The sequence below is a fragment of the Sinohyriopsis cumingii genome, chromosome 4 (genome assembly GCF_028554795.1).
Source record: "Sinohyriopsis cumingii isolate HCF-2022 chromosome 4, ASM2855479v2, whole genome shotgun sequence".
NCBI lineage: Eukaryota > Metazoa > Mollusca > Bivalvia > Unionida > Unionidae > Sinohyriopsis > Sinohyriopsis cumingii.
Window position 1 is genome coordinate 20,989,647 of NC_142964.1, and position 24,670 is coordinate 21,014,316.

The 24,670-nt window shown below is 35.5% G+C and overlaps 1 protein-coding gene across 3 annotated transcripts in view; it reads right to left on the bottom strand.

Moving 5' to 3' along the window:
- The window catches only part of LOC149800782 (beta-hexosaminidase subunit beta-like), a 40,560-nt gene extending 17,264 nt beyond the window's left edge, over positions 1-23,296 (bottom strand). The window contains exons 1-7 of one of the 3 annotated variants that reach the window (XM_089954761.1): positions 22,830-23,296; positions 18,830-18,942; positions 12,215-12,325; positions 8,080-8,181; positions 7,134-7,239; positions 6,519-6,723; positions 945-1,031 (exon numbers count right to left, since the gene is read on the bottom strand). In XM_089954761.1, coding sequence (XP_089810887.1) covers positions 945-1,031; positions 6,519-6,723; positions 7,134-7,239; positions 8,080-8,181; positions 12,215-12,325; positions 18,830-18,942; positions 22,830-23,214 — 1,109 coding nt within the window. In that variant the 5' untranslated portion in view covers positions 23,215-23,296. The remainder of the gene's footprint in view (positions 1-944; positions 1,032-6,518; positions 6,724-7,133; positions 7,240-8,079; positions 8,182-12,214; positions 12,326-18,829; positions 18,943-22,829) is intronic. The other 2 variants (XM_089954759.1, XM_089954760.1) reach the window with 2 other exon arrangements.
- Positions 23,297-24,670: the final 1,374 nt, after the last annotated feature.

Consider the following 24,670-nt stretch of genomic DNA (forward strand, 5'->3'; position numbering starts at 1 on the left):
GGTAGGGACAGGATTTCCATTATACTGACACTCTAATAATGCGAGTATGGATAGGAATTTGATTGACATAATGCGAGTATAGACAGGAATTCCATTTCACTGACACTCTTACACTATGGGTATAGATAGGATTTCCATTACCTGATGTTCTTATAATGTGGCTACGGACAGGAATTCCATTTCAATGACACTCTTACAATGTGGGTATGGATAGAATTTCCATTACCTGATGCTCTTATAATGTGGGTATGGACAGGAAATTCATTTCACTGACATTCTTATACTGTGGGTATAGACAGAAATTCCATTTCACTGGTTAAATTTTGTTTCTGCATTGCTATCTAATCTGCTTTACTTAATTGTAATTCTTAGCTAATGGGAACAAATTATAATGTGATTTCACAACATTAAATACCCTATTTTTTGTCATATTTGCACTATTACAACACAGTCTTGTTGGCATATCCACCATAATATGGTTTCCTCACTTATAAATTGGATAATTTGTCCCATGAGTGCACTGTACCATGCTTTAGTTATGATAACTGCTGGCTTTATGTAGATTAATGTTGTGGTAAATTGATCACAATAACTTTACTCCACTTACCTCATTATGACAATATCTTAAGTGTTGTCATGTCATAAAATTTCAACACAAATAATTTTAATCCTTTCAAGGTGGTTATTTCTATGACCTCCAGCTATGTACAAGGTTTTTGTCAGATGAAAAGGAAAGTTTAATCTAACTAAAATTATTTTTGTCTTCAGTATAAGCTTCTGATTTAACCTCCTGCAAGGTGTACTTCTCAATGCTTGCTCTTGATGGTTTGCCAATCTCTGCTTCTGGATACATTCAAGACAGTTAATTCTTGCAATAGACAGAAAATATTTTAAAATAAAGGTAATGTATATATGGTTAATGAAATGACAGAATATTTACTTACTTCTGCATGTAAAATTCCTCCAATAAGGAATAGTTCTTCCCAAATCCTTTCATCATCATAAATTCTGTGATTTCAGGATTGCTTTCCCTGTAAGAAGAAACAAACAAATAGTTGCAAATGAAGGAATCAAAGTATTGAGAATACTAATAGTTTTGGAGAATTCTGTAAACATAATATACAATGAGATTACAGGGACTAACATAACATGCAGGCTATTGATAATCACAGTTCTTTTTTGATGGTCAGAAGCAATATCATCATCCCTCTAAATACATAACATCATTGTTATATATGTTTAAAGTTTTGTCTTCTGTCTTTGTCTTTTAATACAGAATAGACAAAAACAATTATAAAATATTTTGAGAAAGAATGCTTATGTACCTTATTTAATGAGCATTTTTTATTTAAATTATTCTATATTGTTTGATGTATCACAAAAGAAGCTGTCAATCTATGTCAATGGAGGCAACCAAGCTGACACTATGTATTTCTTCTCAGGAGTAGAATTAACATTTCCCTTACTTGGTTTGAATTTCTTTTAAAGTCAAAGATCAAATCCATTCAAAGTAAAAAAAAAACAATATTTGTACTGTGAGTTAATCTGCTTTTTATTTATGAATATTCTGTCATACTGGAAAAAATAGGTTTTAAACTAAGTGCTGTAGAAGAAAATTTCGCCCATTTATACAACATACAAGCACACCCAGTGAATATATCATGATGTCAGTTTGCTGGAAGGTATTCCTATACAGTAGATATGGATTCTGATCCAGTGCAAATAACATGGAGACAAGCAAATTTAGTGAATTATTTTCACCTACCCACTGTGGTGAATGGGCTCATAAGTTTTAGACAAAATAGAAATTGTGATGGAAAACAAAATACTGACATGAAGTTAAGGATGGGACTCCAAATGTGGAAAGATGATATATGATATATTAGGTATATTAAGTTTTATCTAATTATCTCAAACTGTTCTGTTTCATCCTTAGCCTCTAACAGCTCTGAAGTTACAGACTGGAATTAAAAGTGTGATAGAACACTTAAAATATTAAGCAGTAACCCTGACCTTGAAGATGTGATCCCAACTGTTGTACAAAACACAATAATGATGATGTTTAAGTATCCAAGTTTCATATATTTCCTTTACTTATAGATCCAGGGGTCCAGAGTGGCCAAGTGGTCTAAAGCGCTCTCCGTTATGGATCACTGCCATTCACATTTGTCTGCGTGGGTTCGAGTCTTGGATTCGGCCAATGTGGGTATGTGAGAAAGCTTGCCAGTAGCATCTCGTGGGTCGGTGGTTCTTTATGGGGTTTTCCTGGGTTCTTCCTCCACCATTAATACTGGCTGCCATGTATAGCCTATCATGTGCTGAAAAATGGTGTTAAACCCTACAACAACAACAACTTATAGATCCATGTCTAATTTAGGAAAGGTAGAACTATTTCAATGGCATGTCATTCTTGCAACCTATATTTAGGATGCAGAGGCTAACTTTATCAATGTCAATCATGACATTTTCTTTTTTAAGAAACAAAACTGATGGTCATGAAAAACAAGGCCAAGTTTATCCATCAGCCACTTCTCCCTAAACTAAATTGTTTGGGGCTCGTGATCCTTCTTTTTGACCCATGAAGTGTGGAGCCAAATATTAATTTGCCAAATTTTCTCAAGCACATGTTTTGTGCAAGAATACGGAGGGATGCACCAGTAAACTTATGTGCAAAGAGATGGAAAGATGATCAGATGGACACATTTCTATTAAAGCCTCCTCCAAAAATAACCAATAATCATGATCAATATTGTTAAAGATGCAAACGGGTACCTGGGTACTTGCTCGCTAATAATAACCCGGGTAATAAAATAAACAACTGGGTACCCATTGAAAAAAAAAAAAGTATTCCAAGTTTAGATCAAGACACAGAATAATGATTACAGTTCGAAGCTCATGTCATGTGCACATTTATTCATCATCACAGGGACTCAAATGGTTGCTTACAATTTACATGTCATACATGCATTATATAATAATACAAGGGAGGACACTTCCCTCCTTTCTCACGTGACCTATTTAAGAATCAACGCAGATATTTAAAGCTGCTAGACCATCCTAACTTCAGGTCTGTCCATGGATCGTGTGCCATTTTTCTCAAGACTTAAACCTGCTTGTTTTGAGATACTGTTTATATTAACTAGGCCAATACCTTTCGTCAAAATTGACAGTAAGTACTGATTAAGAAATATTTCATGAAATAAAATTTAAATATGTACTACAATTCAAGTAAAAGAAAGCACAATATAAATGTCTGGTTTAACTAATACTATTTTTGCCTCAAGTTTGTGGCTCTGGACCTTTGCATATTGGCTCAAAAAGTTGGGTCATTTGCCACAAACATTGCATATGAACTAAACTGTTTTCTAACTCGAAGTAACCATTCCAAGAGATGGAGATCCGAGTATACTTCTCCACAATTATCAGAGATCTTTCATCCTAAATGGCTCAGTTGAATTGGGAGGAAACTTTACCAGAACAGCCAACCCTGATGAGACCATCTCAGTAAGGCAGTTGAATTGTTTCTATAAGTTTGACCAGTTTTCAGTAAGGTGTAACAAAATATAAAACTGCTATTGTAAAACTGGAAAACATTAAAAAGGTCTATTCAAAACAAGCTGTGATGGTAAACATTATGGTCAACTGATAAGTTTGTAATGTATATGTAATCCTTATTTCCCACTGGTACAGTTGCACAAACTTCAGTTCCAAACCCTATGCAGCTCAATGGCTTGTTGCTATTTCTCAAATGGACACGGGTCTTGGAGTTTTTTTTCTCCATTTCACATGACAACAGCAATCATATCTCCCACCACGAGACATATTCAAATTCACATGTAATGTCCAATAAATGTAACTGTGTCACTCCTTTCCTACTTTTATTCACAAGAGTCTGAATATTACTTTATATTCTTCTGTGCTGATTAACACTTTTTAAGGGGCTTAATTTCAGTTTCGTCTTCAACATGCATTGCTTGCTGGACACCATTTTTAAAAATTCTATAATCAACAGTATGATCATGCAGATGATTCGAATGAAACAAATATGTGCCAATTAGAGCATCTGAGGTACTGCTGTAAAGTTAGTCTGGTTTCCTGACTAATTCCACTACAGTAGTCCCCCTCTTATAAGGCCACCCCTAATGCAGCAGTAAGTGGCATTATAATGCGGGTGGCCTTTCTAGAGGGGGATGACAAATGCGAATAGTAAATACATATGAAAAAAGTCCCAAGTACATTTAATTTTAAATATTTAATATTTTAATTAAAAAATCACATGCATGATGTGAAATAAATGTAAAAAAAAAACTTTGTCATCATTTTCAAAATAATGCTATGAATAACCATTGATATAGTTTTAAAACTGTCTTTATAATTGTGTTACAGTTCACATCATCTGTCACTTTGTTGGTAACAGTCTAAAAAACAAACCAGTCTCATCACATTAAAAATATCCTTGCTGTCATATCCCCTGCATATATCGTTTAGTCTTTTGTTCCTATCTTCGACAACTTCAATATTAACATCAGCTGATTCGCCGCTAATGACAGAACACTTGATACTGTGTCACACTTGAAATCTGTGGTGCAACCATCCGTTGCTTAAGGTAAAGTCGTCATATCCCAATTCAACTGACAAACTTTTTGCTTTTTCTTGTCTTTCAAATCAGAATACAAACGTCTCCTGGCTCAAACAATCTTCCTTTCTCCGTCCATTTCCACTTCTGCAGAATTGTTTCATTATCTTTCACGATATTGTTTATCTTAGTCTTCCCGACGTTAGTTTTCTGCAAGGATCCTCGACGACCCCCCCCCGTCCCGTCAGTTGAATTACTTTCACGTTCTCCTCTAAACTGAGAATTTTTATTTTCCACGATGACATGTTGATCTTTTTGCAGTAAGCTATTCATGTTGCCAACTATAATACTGATAAAACAATTTTGTATGCATCTAAACAAATTGCCGTGTTTTTAAAGGAAGTGGTCTTGTCACGTGATTTGTTAGTCATAGTCTGGTACCCTTTTGTTTTCATACATTTCTTGAAACTAAGTGAGAGAAGTCAAAACGGCTTCAATATGTACCATTAACATCACACAGATTTGACCTCGCGGCCGCAAGGATTCGTAATTTTGACAATTATTGTCAGTAGTAATAGCCACTGATTACCAAAGTGAACAAGCACAACATCTTACTAAGGGAAGCCATAAAGGTTATTAAACCTTTTTCCTGCTGACTTGGGTATTGTACATCGATACTGCCACTTCTCAGCTGTTACTACTGTTCGATAATTGTAATCTTAACAATTATCAGTGACTAAACCGGACATCTTATGATAACACAGCAGTAAGGCTTATTGGATTACATGCACGTACCCTTTTGTATGGATTAAAATTTGAGTCTTTCTCGGTTTTTATGGAATAAATTTGGCTTCTCGTGAGGCGTAAATGATATAATATTAATCTTAGTGGTAAATGTACTTTACTCAACACTTCTTTCAGTAACGAAAACCAGACATCGGGAAACAGAAATCGGATTACTTAACACACGTTATGAATAAAATACTGGTTCTGGATACATATTCATATAAAATGCGGCCGCTTGTGAGGGGTAAATTTTATAATTTTGCACTAATATGCTGGCCGCTGGTCGCGTTAGCCGGGTGGCCTTTCGCGAGGGGTACTTTTGAACACAAACTCGTCGGTGCCAACGGATTCTGGCCGTAAGGAGCGGGTGGCCGCTGGTCAGGGGGGCCGTTCAAGAGGGGGACTACTGTAATTCTAATATGAAACCAGGATCCAAATCAAACACAGATGAACCAATTATCTGGAATTTTCACTAACAATCATTTTTCCATAGTTCTTGCTTTTATTCCACAAGTCATTATTTTAAGAGTCATTTTCATAAGACTTATTGCAAATTCATAAGGGTTGGCAGGTCTGCTTTACCTATGGTGCAAAAGGTTACCTTTCCAGATCATTCAACAGTTTCATAAAGATGTGCCTTCATGACTTCCACTGGACTAGCGGGAGGGAAACATTTTCCCTTTTGAAGCCTCTCCCCATCATATAAAGTCTATTTTCAGTTGGGTAATCTAGAAGCTGTCTCAAATACCTTACAGGATCAGAGATGATCTTTCCGGGGTAAGGGTATGTTTTTCCCTCCATCTCTTGCCTATTCTTCTAAAGTATTATAATTGGGTAACATATTTTGAAGAAGAAATCATTTTTTTCCAGTAGAATATGTTTCTTCAATATTACCTGATCATAAAATAATACTCACCCAGCTTCCCCGCAGTTACATAGATGTAGTGAGCATGCCTTCTGCTATAGTAGTAACTGATGATTTCATGGGATATGGCACCAATCCCGGTATCAAGGGGAGATCATTCTATCTAACTGCCTAATAGGTAGACAGATAACTTCTAAACATTTAGTTTAACTACCATATCATGAATCTAATGCACCAGAAATCATGGGTAAGGAAAATATTCTTCAAATTACATCTGCATTAGGACCTTACCAACAGCTGAAGTTGACCTCATCCCCACCCAGGTGGATATAATGGTCAGGAAAGACATTCGCCACTTCCCCAAAGAAACTTTCCAGGAAGTTATAGCTAGATTCTTCTGCTGGGTTGACTGGCCCATAAGAACCATCAAAAGATCCATTATTGTAGCACTTAGTCAGCAGATTTGAGATTGAGTTGCCCCATGACTGAGTGTGACCTACGGATAAACATAATTAGAGGGACGCATGAGGCCATGTGATAACTGTTTCTTCATCTATGTATGTAGGGCATGAAATATAGACATGGCTTGTGAGTTCACACAGACTTTGTTAGTTTTCCAATATCTGATGCAACAAAAACTTCACAAGGTACTGAGGCAATCAATGACAATAATTAATTTATGTGATTTATGTACTGAAATGTGTTCCTAGGATAAAAACCTCAACAATATGGATTATGAGGATTTAAGTAAAAACCTTGATTATGATTGTAAGGTTTCTCTTGTGCACTCTATGATCATGTCTATAATAGGGGTAAAAACAATTAAATGATAACAAAAACTGCCTGACAACAAATAAATGCCTGCGCAAATAACAAATAAATAGACAAATCAATACAATTTTCTACCTGGACTATCAAACTCTGGCACTACTCTGATTCCCCTCAACCTGGCAAACTCAATGATATCCCGTATGTCGGCTTGAGAATAAATATGGTTCTCATCATAGGCCCCCTGCAAAAGAAAAAAAAAGCTACCCTAGATATAATGTCATGGAAAAAGATCTTTCAGACAAAAGCTACTCTGTGGGTAAAACATTCTTCACCAAAATGACATGGTCCCATGGTCCAAATAGTCAATGGCAATAAAAGACAGCAAAGTAATCCATTTTAGTAAGAGCCGCCTGAAATAATTAAATGCAATCAGATTAACGCTGTTGTTGTTAAGGCATATAAAATGAAACTGGAGGCCTAAGAGGGTGTGAGATACTCAAGATAGAATAGATTAAAGCTGTGTTAGCTTCTTAAATTAAATTATTATTATTATTATTATTATTACCCATTGCAATACCATCTTTTCTCTGGGTTTGTAAGTGCACATATATTTGATACTGGATTGGTATACATGCAATTTACACCAAAATATACTGAGCTGTTTGGGGGAATATGTTAGTTTAAGGTCTTTCTATTTTAGTAATGGTAGCTAACACACATCTGATGGTAAATTGGCATAGTCGAGCAAATGTGAAAAACCTCGACACCAAAACAATGTCACGTTGTTTTTTTAAATAAATAGAATAAGTCAATGAAGCAATTTTTTACTTGAGCAATGGTGACCATAAATCAAAGTGACTTAATGATATAAAACCACTAGGCCATCGAAGCAGTCCAATCAATTTGTAAAATTGTTTACAAAATTAATTTTTGAAAATATTCTGATTACTACTGGCCTTACTCAGAGATTATCCCAATTAGCCTGAGATTATCTCAATTAGCCTGAGATTATCTCTTTTAGTCTCAGGCTATTCTCACTTTAGACACGAATTGGTGATTGAAAGAAATCAAAATACTTAACCAGTTTACTCATGTTTGGATATTTTATGCTGTCATACGGGAAGGCTTGGTCATCAACAATATGCCAGTGGAAAACATTGAACTTGTTCTGGGCCATGGCCTCCTGAAAAAACATGTGAAACAAACAATGAAATGTTCTGATGGAAAAATCATCCAATTTGAGCGCAAGTGTTAATTGCAATCCATTCTTGGGCCAAAACAAATTAAAAGTTTATGATTTCATAGCCATAATAAGCAGTAAACCATACAATATTCTCTTAAATACAATTTTTAAATCATAAAATAAACAGCATATTTCATTAAGTGTTTTTGACTCAGTTTTTACATTATATTGTACACAATACAAGACAAATATAATACACATACAGTATCATATAAAAGTCCTGTTATTTTTCTGCAAAAATGCTTTCAAATTCAACCATGCAGTTTATCATGGTACATTTACAATGACACATCTGTAAATAATCTACTGATGTACTTAAACTGGAATTAGAATCTATAGCATATTTTAAGTATAGTACTAAATACCGAGTTGGTGTTTCATATCAACACTGCATCTAACATGAACTGCCCAGGCTTACTGTTATTATACTACTTGTTTACTGGTGAATATGTATAGTACTAAATACCCCATTTTTCATGTAAATACTGCATCTAATATAAACATACAAGAAGCAAGCATAGCGGTAACAAGCTCAACCATTTCGATGCATGATTCCGTCATCAATATGCACAGATCTCACTCTTTATCGAATTCCTTCAAGATCTTGATGATATAAGCCCATATTTTCATGTTTGATCACAATCAGATTTGAAACATGGGTTTCTGAGTGGCGACAAGCTTAGCCAATCAATTGCAGGATCAACTCATTAATAGGTATGCTTCTCACTCATTATCAGACCTGAATAAGATCTTGATGATGTAAGCATATACTCCAAATTAGAAATACTGAGCAATAACATGCATACCTAAACAGATGCCAGATCAACTCGTTAATACAACTGGATCTCAGTCATCGTTGAAGTCATCCAAGACTTTGATGATATAAATGAATATTCTAAGTTTGATCAGAAATATGGCCTACAGAGTGGTAACAAGCTTTGCCAATTTGATTCAAGACTACCTTATTATTATTTGTGGACCTAGCTCATTACTGAATCATTCCAACACCTTGATGATCTAAGCCTATGTTGCAAGATACATTGAAATCTGATCATAAAAATGGCTTCCAGAGGGGTAACAACCTTGGCCAATTTGAGGCAGGACCACCTCATTAGTATGTACAGATCACACTCATTATCAAATTCATCCAAGACCTTACTAATATAATCATATATTTCAAGACTAATCAAAACTGGATCAAATCCTCCTGAGTGGTAACAAGGTCAGCCAATCAGATGGAAGGTCACCTTATGAATATCCATGGATCTTACTCCTTATTTAACTCATTAAAGCATGTATTCCAAGTTTGATCAAAACTGATCTGAAAGTAACATGCATGGATGTCACTCCTTATTGTGTTTTTCTGAGATTATGATGATATTTACCCATTTGATGATATATACCCATTTGATGATATTTACCAATTTGATGATATATACCCATTTGATGATATATACCCCTTTGATGACCCATTTGATGATATAAACCCATTTGATAATATATACCCATTTGATGATATATACCCATTTGATGATATATACCTATTTGATGATATATACCCATTTGATGATATATACCCATTTGATAATATATACCCATTTGATGATATAAACCCATTTGATGATATATACCCATTTGATGATATATACCCAGTTGATAATATATACCCATTTGATGATATATACCAATTTGATGATATATACCCAGTTGATAATATATACCCATTTGATGATATATACCCATTTGATAATATTTACCCATTTGATGATATATACCCATTTGATGATATATACCCAGTTGATAATATATACCCATTTGATGATATATACCCATTTGATGATATATACCCAGTTGATAATATATACCCATTTGATGATATATACCAATTTGATGATATATACCCAGTTGATAATATATACCCATTTGATGATATATACCCATTTGATAATATTTACCCATTTGATGACCCATTTGATGATATAAACCCATTTGATGATATTTACCCATTTGATGATATAAACCCATTTGATGATATATACCAATTTGATGATATATACCCCTCTGATGATATATACCCCTTTGATGATATATACCCATTTGATAATATATACCCATTTGATGATATAAACCCATTTGATGATATATACCCATTTGATGATATACAGTAAACCCAGTTGATGATATATACCCCTTTGATGATATAAACCCATTTGATGATATAAACCCATTCGATAATATATACCCATTTGATGATATATACCCATTTGATGATATATACTGATTTGATGATATAAACCCATTTGATGATATATACCCATCTGATGATATAAACCCATTTGATGATATATACCCATTTGATGATATATACCCATTTGTTGATATATACCAATTTGATGATATAAACCCATTTGATGATATATACCAATTTGATGATATATACCCAGTTGATAATACATACCCATTTGATAATATATACCCATTTGATAATATATACCCATTTGATGATATAAACCCATTTGATGATATATACCCCTTTGATGATATACGATAAACCCAGTTGATGATATAAACCCATTTGATGATATATACCCCTTTGATGATATATACCCATTTGATGATATAAACCCATTTGATAATATATACCCATCTGATGATATATACCCCTTTGATGATATAAACCCAGTTGATGATATAAACCCATTTGATGATATAAATCCATTTGATAATACATACCCGTCTGTGGATTTATGCCCGTATACCGAAGTCTGATTTAATATGGATCAGAATTATAGACACAAGAGTGTCAGCATGATGAAGCATGATGGATGGCAATGGATGAATTGACATACTATAAACTCACTTGGCCTAATGGTCAGGTGAGCTAACAATCAAAAGAATCTGAAAGTCTTCAAATAAAATTTGGATGCCTGAGCAGCACACTTTTCATCAAAGACCAACATCTTGGGATAATGTGCATGTCAAGTTTCTTGGCAATTTGCCAAGTAGTTTACAAAAGCGATTAACAGACATGTTTACTAACAAAACTGGGTGTACACTTTTCTATATCCTGGACCCAATATTTTGGAGAAATGTGATCCTGGACTTCATTTCCAACATTCTACTGTGAACTCAGTGTGAATACAATTCATACAGCATTCTTGTGCTACTATGCCCTTCATTATAACAAAGCTCTTGTTATAAGGCCCTTCATTATAACACTGTTCCTGTTATATGGCTCTTCATTATAACACTGTTCCTGTTATATGGCTCTTCATTATAACACTGTTCCTGTTATAAGGCCCTTCATTATAACACTGTTCCTGTTATGAGGCCCATCATTATAACACTGTTCCTGTTATAAGGCCCTTCATTATAACACTGTTCCTGTTATAAGGCCCTTCATTATAACAAAGCTCCTGTTATAAGGCAAGTAAGGACATGGATCCCATCTGATTAAGTGGTACTAAAATTATATGTATTACAGTATATACACGCTTATAAGATGAGTCCAAATGCACAGACCAAGATCTGCAATTGCATAATGCACCACAGATTTGGGTCTGTGCAGTGTTAGAAGCAATCAGTAAATCAGTAGAACAATACAGACCCTGATATGCAGATGTATTATGCTACAGCAGATATGGATCTTTGTTGTTTGCAGCTTGTTTCGACGTATAAGCAAGTACATACAGTATGTACTTCATTATAAGGCAGTCTCACTATAAAGTGGTATACTCTATGGCTCCCATGGATAGTGGTATGATGCAGGAAAGCTGCATTATGTACCTCATTATAAGGCAGTAAACTCTACTGGCTTTCATGGAGTGCATTATAATTAATGAATAATGTATTGACACAAATTGTAATAGCCTGCCCAGTCCTTTCTTGATCTGGGTATACCTAATTGAGCTGTAATAGAAATAATTATATTCCACCTACTGCGTTTCTTTGTCAAGAAAATAGGCAGTTTTACCAGGTTTTCCTTCAGTCTGAGAACTGACAGGAAATGCCTTGATCCATCTAACAGAACACCTCTATGCTTGAACCGAGGAGCATCATGAATGACTGTATCGTTGATCACAAACTGAAGAAAAAGAATTATGAAATAATATTAGTATTCAACTTCAGTATAATCTTTACAAAAAGTTATTTTAAAACTTATAAAATTACACAGTCTCTTTACCATTTTCCACTCATGCCGAGGCAGCTGCCTCTGAAGTACACTCTGCTACATTGCATAATATAAAGTTATGACAGGTTAAGTCAAGCCTGTATTACACTGCAGTGTGGAGTATTAGACTGTGTTTCAGTTAAGAACTGCTACAGGTAAGGGAAAGTCAAATCCATACATTTTGATAAGGTACACTCCAACTCGTGCAGGTAATTTTGAATGTAATTTAGCCATACCCACTTACCTGCTGAGTGCAGTAAAGAAGTGCCAGAATCACATGAGTAAATGCTACTGAACTACACTCAACATCACTTACATAAGCACAAGTGTTGTATGGACAATCTACTTTGTGTGTTGTGTAAAAATTGATGGAGATTATGTCTGGAGCAGGATTCAAATGTGTGATAGACATGTAGTTTACAAAACAGAATGTTCACATAGTCAGTAATTCACAGAATGGTATCCTGATTTATTTGGTCTTCCAAATTTCAAGTTTTCACATTCAAAGTATTCTGTGCTGTTTCATTTACAGCTCAATTAATAAAACAAAATTGGAATGCAAGACTTATGTTGAATCTGACTTAAGTTGCAGAATTATTAATGGAGTGTGTTTGTGTGTGATTTGTTTTTTTAACATAACAATAACAATTTTACAGTCATATTGCTATGTCTGCAGTGTGGCAGTTTATAGTGATGTTACACCCAGTCACATTATCCTGACACCAGGCTGACAATGCTGAGTGCCTAGCGAGGCAGCTGTAAGTACCATTTTTATAAGTCTTTGGTATGACTCGGCCAGGGTTCAAACCCATGACCTCCCGTATCCAAGGAATCATTAATGGATAGGAAACCATGCAAATATTCAACAGGTTGGTCCAGAAAAATCAGGGAATTAAATTCTTCATGTGCATTTATTGCTTATATTTAAACTAATAGTCGATCAGAATAATACAAGGCCAAAACAATATGTAATTTCACAATGCTTCATCATGTTAAAAGAACCCAAAGAGACCAAATAATGATTATGACCTAATGCCCCACTAAAGTTCAAGGGAAAAAGGTGAAACCTGCAATAGGACATATATAAATTGTTAATTTGAAACTAATCTATTCAACATTATGATTCTATGCTCAACCTAAATTATTTGAAATTTAAATGATTCTTGTTGATACATGTGTTCAAGCTGAAATATTCAACATTTAATTGATTCTGTGAGCTCAAGAATTGATTCTATGTGTTCAAGCTAAAATATTCAACATTTAATGGAATCTAAATGTATGTGACTTTTATTTTGTGAATGATTAGGTTTTCATTTTACATTTGTCAAGATACCATAAATATGGTTTCCAATAATGATAACTACAATAAATGCAGAATTTACAAAATATCGATGCTGACCAATCTATCCAGGACACATATTCCCAAAATGACTGAAGCAAGAAACTAAAGCTTAAACACTACAACCGTCCAAAACTTATTTAGCATAAATCAATGAACTTTCTGATTTATTTTTAACTTGGTTTTCTCTAGATCTGACTAATTTTGATGCCATGGTATCATCCTGAGTATTGTATTGATTTTCAAGACAAGGTACCAACCTAAGCATTGTATCCAATTTTCAAGACAAGGTACCAACCTAAGCATTGTATCCAATTTTCAAGACAAGGTACCAACCTAAGCATTGTATCCAATTTTCAAGACAAGGTACCAACCTAAGCATTGTATCCAATTTTCAAGACAAGGTACCAACCTAAGCATTGTATCCAATTTTCAAGACAAGGTACCAACCTAAGCCTTGTATCCAATTTTCAAGACAAGGTACCAACCTAAGCATTGTATCCAATTTTGAAAACAAGGTACCAACCTAAGCCTTGTATCCAATTTTGAAGACAAGGTACCAACCTAAGCACTGCATCCAATTTTCAAGACAAGGTACCAACCTAAGCATTGTATCCAATCTTGAAGACAAGGTACCAACCTAAGCACTGTATCCAATTTTCAAGACATGGTACAACCAAAATATTTTACCTAATTTTGATGACATGGTACCAACCTAAGTTTTGACTCTAATTTTGACAACATGGCACCAACCTAAGTAGTATCATATTTAATTTCAGAATTTTTAGCTTGAGCTTAAGTTTTCTTTCTCAAAAAGAATACACTTAAAAGATTTGTCATTGATGTTATCAAAATCAGGAATCACATCCATTTTTATTTGAGTCATACAAGATTTCTGTAAATATTTTGGAATGCATGTCAAATTCTGCTTTATGTTTCCAAGTAATGGTCTACATGTCTCACACTGACAAAAAACAAAATTCAATATATTGCAGTGAAAATGATTACTTTTCTTTTATCCGCTAACGTGACTGTGTTTTCATGAACAGTCATGGCACTAATTGAAACATTATTTGGAAACCACGCTCTTTGCCAATTATTTAAGCACAACCCACATTTGCTAACATTGTAACCCTAAGTTTCTGAATTCCAAAAATAATGATCCTTTTTATGTCCCGATGTCCTGGACAGAAAATTATTCCCTACAAAATTGTCTGAAAACAAACTGCTGTGGTCAGGACATAGCAAGATGTACCAATATTCTTGTTTTTGGAGTCTGTCAATATGACATTATTAAAATCTTTGCAGTCTATGTATCAACTGATTTTGACATCTTTTATGAAAAAGTCAATGTATCAATGGCTTTTGACGTCTTTTACGAAACAGTCAATTATCAATTACTCTGGACATCTTTTATGAAACAGTCTATGTATCAATTAATTTGGCTATCTTTTATGAAAAAGTCTATGTACTGATTGCTTTTGAAATCTTTTATACACAGTTGTCGATTCCAAATCAAATTAAATCTTATTTCCACATCTCGGCTTAAAATGTCTGTTTAGGAGAAATTGTGTTTTAGTTTTCTTTCTTGAATTACCAGGTATGTTTAATTTTCATTCAAATATGGCATCTCAAGGAGAAATCCAAAGTTGATGATAAATGTTTGTTACAAGCATTACACATCAAATAAATTGACTGATAATCCTAAAAATTTCATTTCAACTAAATTACTACCATTGAAAAACAGGTTTGATTAGAGGACCTTTGATTAGTAACATTTTGTTTTAAAGAAACACATTTTCAAGGTTTTAAAGTACTATAAAGTCTTAGTCATTGTTGGTCATAGAAAAGCATCCAATGTGCATGTCAACACAGATGTCCTGCTGCATTATCTGTTTCATCATGTAGATGTATAAGTATATGTAGGAAACAATCTCATCCTGTCCAGATGTATCTGTATACTACATTTTGTCCAGACATATCTGTATACTACATCCTGTCCAGACGTATCTTATGCTACATCCTGTCCAGACGTATCTTATACTACATCCTGTCCAGACGTATCTTATACTACAGCCTGTCCAGACAAATCTGTATACTACATCCTGTCCAGACAAATCTGTATACTACATCCTGTCCAGATTTATCATGTATACTACATACTGCCCAGATATATCTGTATACTACATCCTGTCCAGATGTATCTGTATACTACATCCTGTCCAGACGTATCTTTATACTATGTTCTGTCCAGACATATCTGTATACTACATCCTCTCCAGACGTATATGTATACTACATCCTCTCCAAACTATCAGTATACTACATCCTGTCCAGACATATCTCTATACTGTACTACATCCTGTCCAGATGTAGCTGTATACTACATCCTGTCCAGACATATCTGTATACAACATATTGTCCAGATGTAGCTGTATACAACATCCTGTCCAGACATATCAGTATACTACATCCTGTCCAAACGTATCTGTATACAACATATTGTCCAGATATAGCTGTATACTATATCCTGTCCAGACATATCTGTATACTACATCCTTTCCAGATGTATCTGTATACCACATCCTGTCCAGACGCATCCATATACTACATCCTGTCCAGACGTATCATGTATACTACATACTGCCCAGATGTATCTGTATACTACATCCTGTCCAGATGTATCTGTATACTACATCCTGTCCAGACGTATATGTATACTACATCCTGTCCAGATGTCAAGGACTTTAAATTTATGAAGTCACAATCTGTAGTGAGTTGTGCTAATGGTGATCATATTCTAAGGCCCATCTTAAATTCATTGTACAACAACAATGCCCTATCCTTCTAAAATATTATCATGTGAGTTAGAATATGAGACTTTGATCAACATTGTGCAGATGCTTGATATTTTTCAAGAAGAATTAGATGGTAAGTAACTTTCAACATCTGCAATGTTTTCTTGGATACTACAATAAAGCTTTTGTATTTTGAGTTTATCTTCATAATGCTGACAACCTGATTTCATATACCTTTGAAACAACATGGATACACACATTTTAATCTATGTCAAGGTTTAAAATAGTATTCTTGTCCAGATATGAAATTAAATATTTCGTCTTTAGTACTTCACTGTTATTTTGTGTGCAAATCCCTGAAATTATATTTTTCTTGATTTTTAAACATATATTTTGATAAATTTTGTAATTAGGCATTACTCAGAATCAAGGCTTTTAAGTAATTTCTTGCCCATATACTTGTAAATATATATTCTGGAAATTGCACACATGTTCGTTTTTTATATACTGAATTTCTGTAAACTACTACAAAAATAAAATAACACTGGTGATACAGATTTATTTTAATAGAAAGAAAACACATATAAGAAACATAATTACTGTTAATTAAAAATATATACATAACCCTTCTCATTTTTACTGTGGAAAGATCTTTAATATTTCTTTAAAACTTGCTTTTTCTTCTTTTATGATGACTAGGATCAGAGTGCATAAAAGAATCCCTAAGAAGGCTATACTGGTGCCAGTGATAGAAATTTCATATAGACTTCATGGCAAGAGTGCAGCCACAATTTTAGCATAATATGAAACAAACTACATACAACCTGCTGCTGATGGCATTTGAAAATACTACATTATCATTTAATTGTACACACCTTGCATACCATGTTGCTAATAATGTCAATGCCAGATGAACCAATGTTGTGACATGTGGCATAAGCAATAGTGGAGAAGACAAGATGTGTCGTGTAGTGTAATCTATGTTGGAGGGGACCAGGTGTGTCATGAAGTGCAAGTAATGTAGGAGGGGACTAGGCATGTCATAAAGTGTAATCAATGATGGGGAAGACCAGGTGTGTCGTGCAGTGTAAGTAATGCTGGAGGCAACCAAGTGTGTCATGAAGTGTAAATAATGTAGGAGTGGACCAGATGTGTCATAAACTGTAAGCAATGATGGAGGGAGTCAGGTGTGTCATGTGTAAGCAAAGTTGGAGAGAGCCAAGTGTGTCATGCAGTGTAAGCAATGTTGGATGGGGCCAGGTGTGTTATAAAAGGTATGCAATGTTGGAGGGGGCCAGGTATGTCATATTATGTAAGCAATGTGGAAGAGAGCCAAGTGTGTCATGCAGTGTAAGCAATGTTGGAGGAGGCCAGGTGAGTCATAAAATATAAGCAATGTTGGAGGGGACCAGGTGTGTTATAAAAGGTATGTGATGTTGGAGGAGGCCAGGTGTGTCATATTATGTTAGCAATGTGGAAGAGGGCCAAATGTGTCATGCAGTGTAAGCAATGTTTGATGGAGATAGGTATGTAAAGAAGTGTAAGCAATGTTGGAGGGGACTAGGTGTGTTATGTTGTGTAAGTGATGTTGGAGGGGGCCAGGCATCATATTGTGTAAGTAATGATGGAGACAACCAGGTGTGTCATATTGTATAAGCAAGGGGGCAGCTAGTGTTGTATAACGAAAACATTTTTTGTCAAACTCACCGTATATTTAGCTCAGTAAACACCTTTAAGATTGGAGTTAAGCTAAGGTGTGGTTATACATACAGTATAGACAGATGTACAGAGAATGTTTTGGATACAAACTACAACTTCTGCAAAAGACAGTTTCTCCACTGCATGCTGTACATTCATATCCTCCATGACTGCTTTTTGCTTTTATTACATGATGCTGCATATTCCCTTTAGTGTTTTTCACTCTCCAGTGTTGACAATCTCAGTGATGTGGTGTATAGGGTGTTAAAAAACTTGCAATGCAAATCTAGCTGGAGCACTAAGGTTTAAATTCCTGATTATTAACTGGTGATGTGATATTATAAACCTTGGAGATCTACCTGATAGCATTATGAGAAATGGACATGAGATGGTTACTTAAAAATGTTCCCTAAAGTATGAAAAAATGTCCAAAATTCTGTAAAGGTGGGAGATGGGTTTAACATCAAGCATGGGCTTAATGTGGGAGAATCTATGTACCATTCCTGATCCTTGGGGTAAAACCAGCTGACTGAAAGTGGGTTTAACATCAAGTATGGGCTTAATGTGGGAGAATCTACATACCATTCCTGATCCTTGGGGTAAAACCAGCTGACTGAAAGTCTCCAGACCTCTTAAAGCACCCCATACTTCATTAGCTGTTAATGATGCCATGTTGCCTGTCACTACAAGGGTGTCTGGAAATAGAACAGACCTAAAGCTTTAAACAATTAGAGAACAAATACCTTTCAGGACCGTCTATTTAGTAAGTACGCATACAGGGGGAGGGGTAACCCAAATGCATATGCTTGCACATGGGGGGGTCAACTGATAATGTATGTACGCATAGGAAACTGGAGGGGATGAAACCTCGACAATAATTTGTGTAATACATAACCTGTTCAACTGGGTTCAGTTGGTGTTTGAATTTTAACAGACACTAGACAAAAATTTTTTTTAAACCGCTCTGGTGGCCAAGTGGTTAGAGCATCTGCCTCGGATGCGAGAGGTCGTCAGTTCGATCCCCGGATGAGTCATACCAAAGATTTACAAAAATGGTACTAACAGCTGCCTCGCTTGGCACTCATTATTAAGAGGTTAGTGTTAGGACTGGTCAGCCTGGTGTCAGGATAATGTGACTGGGTGGGACACCATGCTACATGTCTGCAGCATGAAACCCAGTGCTAGACATCACTATAAGCTGTCACACTGCAGACATCGTAGCGATATGACTGAAAAATTGTTAAAAGCTACATTAAAAAATCCAAATCACACAAACTTTTTAAAGTTACACAGCTTATTTCTTTGATGCAGCCTGACATTCAACATCGGTGGACCATCTATTTTATTAAACACATTAATATTATTAATCCTTGATCATTTCTGCATGGATTAAATATAGGATGTTCCAAAGAATTTGGGGGTGGGAGGGTCAAGCAGTGGGGTGTGTGTAAATAAGTATGCATGGCTGGGTTCAAGCTTTGCCAGAATTTTGTGTACATACTAAATGGATGGCCCCTTAATGCCTGGAATGAATATACATTGACAATGAAGACAAAATCAAGGACCAACATCTTTTTGTATAAAAAGTTAGAATTAGAACAACAGCATGCCACTGCACATCTCCAAGTTCTGCCTCTAGGAACCTGTCCTGATCTATCAATTAGAATTAGGTCAGTGTCATGCACATCTTCAGAATTTGCCTCCAGAAGCCTGGTCTGATCTATCAATTAGAATTAGGTCAGTGTCATGCACATCTCCAGAATTTGCTTCCAGAAGCCTGGTCTGATCTATCAATTAGAATTAGGTCAATTTCATGCACATCTCCAGAATTTGCCTCCAGAAGCCTGGTCTGATATATTAATTAGAATTAGGTCAGTGTCATGCACATCTTCAGACGCCTGGTCTGATATATGGGTCTATGTTGCCCTTATAAAAATATATTTATTATTTACTTCATTTCCAATTAGTGCACATATGGTTATGTGGAAATTTAAATAGTTCTGAAGTTAAGAGACATGAGCAAGTCCTCAACTCCAGAGGAATTACAATGGGTCTGTGATGGATGCACTTTTTCATTTATCCCATTATGGCTATTAAATGTATATGTAGTATAGATAATAATTTCAACAGCTTCCTAGCTGTGACCCTTAAGCAAGTCCCTACCTGCTGGGACATCACTTACGGTCTGTTATTCGATACTTGTCTAATTTTCTTTTATGTCTTTTAAACCTATTATTGTTATTAGGTGTGGATCTCAATGGTTTCCAGGTTAAGACTATGGGACAAGTCCTCTATCCCAGGGGCATGATTCAGGTTTTGTATTGGACATAAGTACGAGTTTGTCTCATGTCCTTTGAACCTATATTTGGCTATAGTATGAGGATCTTAACAGAATTTGTCTTTAGTAGCGTCAGTGTTGCTTATTTAAAGTCACATGCAAGTTTGTGTATATTTATAAGATATCCAGCACGAATGTTTTTTCTGGCAACTTACCAGATTTGTAACTAATGATAATTTATTATCAATGATATAAATTTTCCCACAAAAGAAAAATGTACATATATCTGATAATGTTTCATTTCTTATGAGGAGTGGTTTTATCAGCTATTTACATCATAGTGAGTGGCTTTAAGAATTGCTGATCCAGCCCAGTCCATGGAGTTACACATACCTGGTTTACAAAATAATTATATTTTTCTTACCATACCAAACAACAACTTCCTTATAAAAATAGTGTTGAGATGAGATCAAACCTATAAATCACATTCTTATGCACACTACATCTATTTTCAGTGTTAGTACCAGAATTAAATAATTTTGTTCAATAACTGCAATCATGGGACTATTATCTTCAAGCAGATCCCAATCCCATTGAGCCATAGTCAAGTTTAGATGTAATTAATGTCCTGGGGTTCAAAGACTGTTTTATTATAATGATGCAATCCTTATAATTAAGTTTTCTCTTCATGCATAAATGCCTTCTGTGGTCCAATATGTGAGTGTTCATTAACAAAAGGCAATGATAATAGCAAGGTTTGACAAAGGGGGCACTCTATAGATATTATGAACTTCTGAGAGTGGTGGGTGTAAGGTAAGATTGTTAACATTTGCATCATGCAAAAATGGAACGACTGTTGGTATACCACTATGCCACTTTCATATACTGTGGCTGAATTTCTTTGGAGACTGTACTTGTACAAATTGTACATGATCTAAGCACAAAAAGTTCTAACTAAAATGATGCTACATTGTGATAAAATAAAATCAGCCTGAATTAGTCTCAAGTACATTATCTTTAGCAGTTATTAAGAGAGGGAAAATGAATTTTGTCATACTAGACAACACCAGCTTCTGAAAGCACAATGAATGAATTACCAAATATATAAATTGCACAAAGAGTTAAAGGCTTTTATTTTCACAATTACCTCATAAGTCCAGGAAGTGAAAATGACCAAACAGAGCTACCAGTTTTTCCAGAGGTGCATATCTGAGCTAAGGCCGAACTGTATACACTGTAAGAACTAGTACACCTATCAATCATATACAAAAATAAAGTGAATTAAAGGTACCTTAAACAATGCCTTGGATATACAAGGTCTTTTTTAAATAGCCAGTTTAACCAAAGAGAAAACCCAAGTAAATTATTTTCTTTTAAAATTCAAACCCTATGCAAAATATGAAACTTTAAGAGTGTCACCATAGTGAGAATGTAGAAAGAAACCATTTAATTTTCATGAGGGTGCTTAGATTTTGTTAAAAATTTCCAGCCCTTAAGTAGCTTCAAAAAATATTCTTGCTCTGGCTGGTAGAACAAAAAATAATTATTTGGGTGAATCTGGGACAGGGTCAGGTGTGCAGTGCCTGCATACCCCCCATCCCACAATAAGTGTAAAACAACCAGAACATTTGCAAGTTAAGTTTTCTTTACAATTACATGGTTAAAAAATTACCTGGTTACAATTAAAATGCAGGTGCTTCCTTTCCCTAGACCACTTGCCTACATGTTTTTGTGTTGCTACCCGCCATGATATTCCTGTATCTGCCACTGGCATTATATCCATTACATTGAGATGAAGGAAACAATATCCAACTTGAAAAGGAAATCCCCCCTCTCAAAAATTAAATATTCTTGTTCTGCTTTTATGAATACAAGTTCTTGTTTTTATTAGAAGGTAGCTGTGTGTGTGTGATTTAGATTTTTAATATAGCTTTAAACAAATTTAGTCATATCACTATGATGTCCAAGTTATAGTGATTGGAAGAAAAGAAACTTGATTCCTTTAGGCCTATACGAAAAATTTTTTTTTACCTGGAGGCAAATGAAAACAAATGTCACATTTCAACAGAAAACCAGAGGCCCCTCACCCCATCATCAGTCAGTCCACAAGATAATCTTTTTCAACTAATATTTTAATGAAGGTAGAGTTTGCTATAAATCAGAAAAAGAATATCTTGTTTTCTTTATCATTTAAAACAAAACCTGAGAGACGGACATTTATGTATGGCTAGGCCCTCCCCATCCCCAATCACAATATTAAATGGTCGGTCCCAAACTTTATGACACTTCACGGGTTTCTCTTACATGATTCATCCGATTCCAGCGACAGATATTGGTCACACGGTTTATCATAATGTACTGTCAGCTGATTAATAGCATCCTTCTTGTTAGGTCGTCGTCTAAACTTCAATGTCTCTGATTGCGGTCCGAACGTGATCACTTTGTAGCGTGCAAAAGCCTGAATTATAATGTCGCATGACGGGGTGCCGGCATCCACCATGAACGTGAAATTGTCTGCATACACTTGATATTGATATTGCGAGGTTGTCATATTCCGCGGTAAAGGCCATGGTGATCCACTTGTCGCTAATACTGCAGGGCTGGCATTATATTTCTCAAGTCGTGAATTAGCTTCAGTAACGAGAAACAAAAGGAAGGAAAACAGCATACACATTCGAACGTCAGCCATTTTGATCAATCACATGACTGACGTGACGCCCACTTTTACTTGGGACTGCTCTGACACGGATAAAATAGACACGTGAGCGCGTGAGCAATCGAAACACAAAATATGAAGGCCTAAAACTATAGCGGGCTGTGATTCGGGCACGTGATATACTATTCTCGTACATTTAGGTTACATAGAGACGACACAGCATTTTATTTCTGGCGCGTGGAGTTGAATAATCTCTTGTTCTGTTAGGTAGGGAAAAATACTGTAAAGTTCTGGTTGAAAATAAATATTTTCTGATAAATAAAAGCAAAGACAGCAAAACTCCTGATCAGAAATAAAAGTATTCAGACCTGTACCCTCCAACCGTGAAAATGAGACATTAGGACGTTCGCTATTACGTTATACTCCAATTATGAAAGCAAATTGGGTACCAACCATATAAGTGTGTGTGTGTGTAGCAGGAAAGTGGGAACTTTAGCCCCACCCCACCCCCCACCCCCCACCCCCACCGGGCAGCATGAAAACATCGTGTGATTTTTATACAAATGGAACTAATTTTTGTATCCATTATGGGGAAAATTATCTTGAGGTGACAGAAAGAAATATTTAGCCTGGTTCCCAAAAAATTGCAAGCGCCCTTCTCCACCCTACCCCGAAAATTAAACGGTCTGTCCTTAAGGCATTTCTCTTTCCAAATATTACTCTCTCTCTCTGTCTCTCTCTCTCTCTCTCTCTCTCTCTCTCTCTCTCAGAACGTGACCGAGTTGGGGGTTGGGGGGGGGGGGGGTTGGGGCAAAGGACGAAGCCCACGGAAGTAGTATAGTGTGGCAAAATGGGGACAAGAGGAATTACCATTATGGCCGAAATTTTAATGGCGACAAGTTGGAAAGTGGTAGTGTCATAATAATCATTTAGATTTCCGTAGCTTAGATAGGTCAACACCTTATATAGCCCATGACTTTACTAACTGTTACACGCAAATGAACGCTTTATGGTTACAAATTAGGCATTAAAATAATTATATCGCTAGAGTGAAATATTACAGTAGCAAAATCGGGTAGCCTAAAATGATGTGGCTATTATTAACTTTTGGAAATACAATTATTATTTAGTTAGAAAAATAACTGATACTCCCTTTGGACTGGTAAACGATTTTGCAAAGCAATATCTGCCAAAGTCAGACCAATGCACAGGCAAACACGCTAGTAGAGTGATCAATGTACACTAGCAAATAGTTACTCGATCTTCACTGTAAATCATTTGCCTGTTTTGGTCCCTAGCGCCCCGTGTCTGTGTCTGTGATATGAGACGTAAGTGATTTACCTTTTCCACCAGCTCCATTTCGAATTCACCCAAGCTAACCAATCGGAACATCCTCTGCCTTTTCGGTTAAGTCGATAAAGAACATTGGAATTATTTGTAGGAATACACATCAATTTGATGTGTTTGGTAGTTCGCCTTTGGCGGAGCG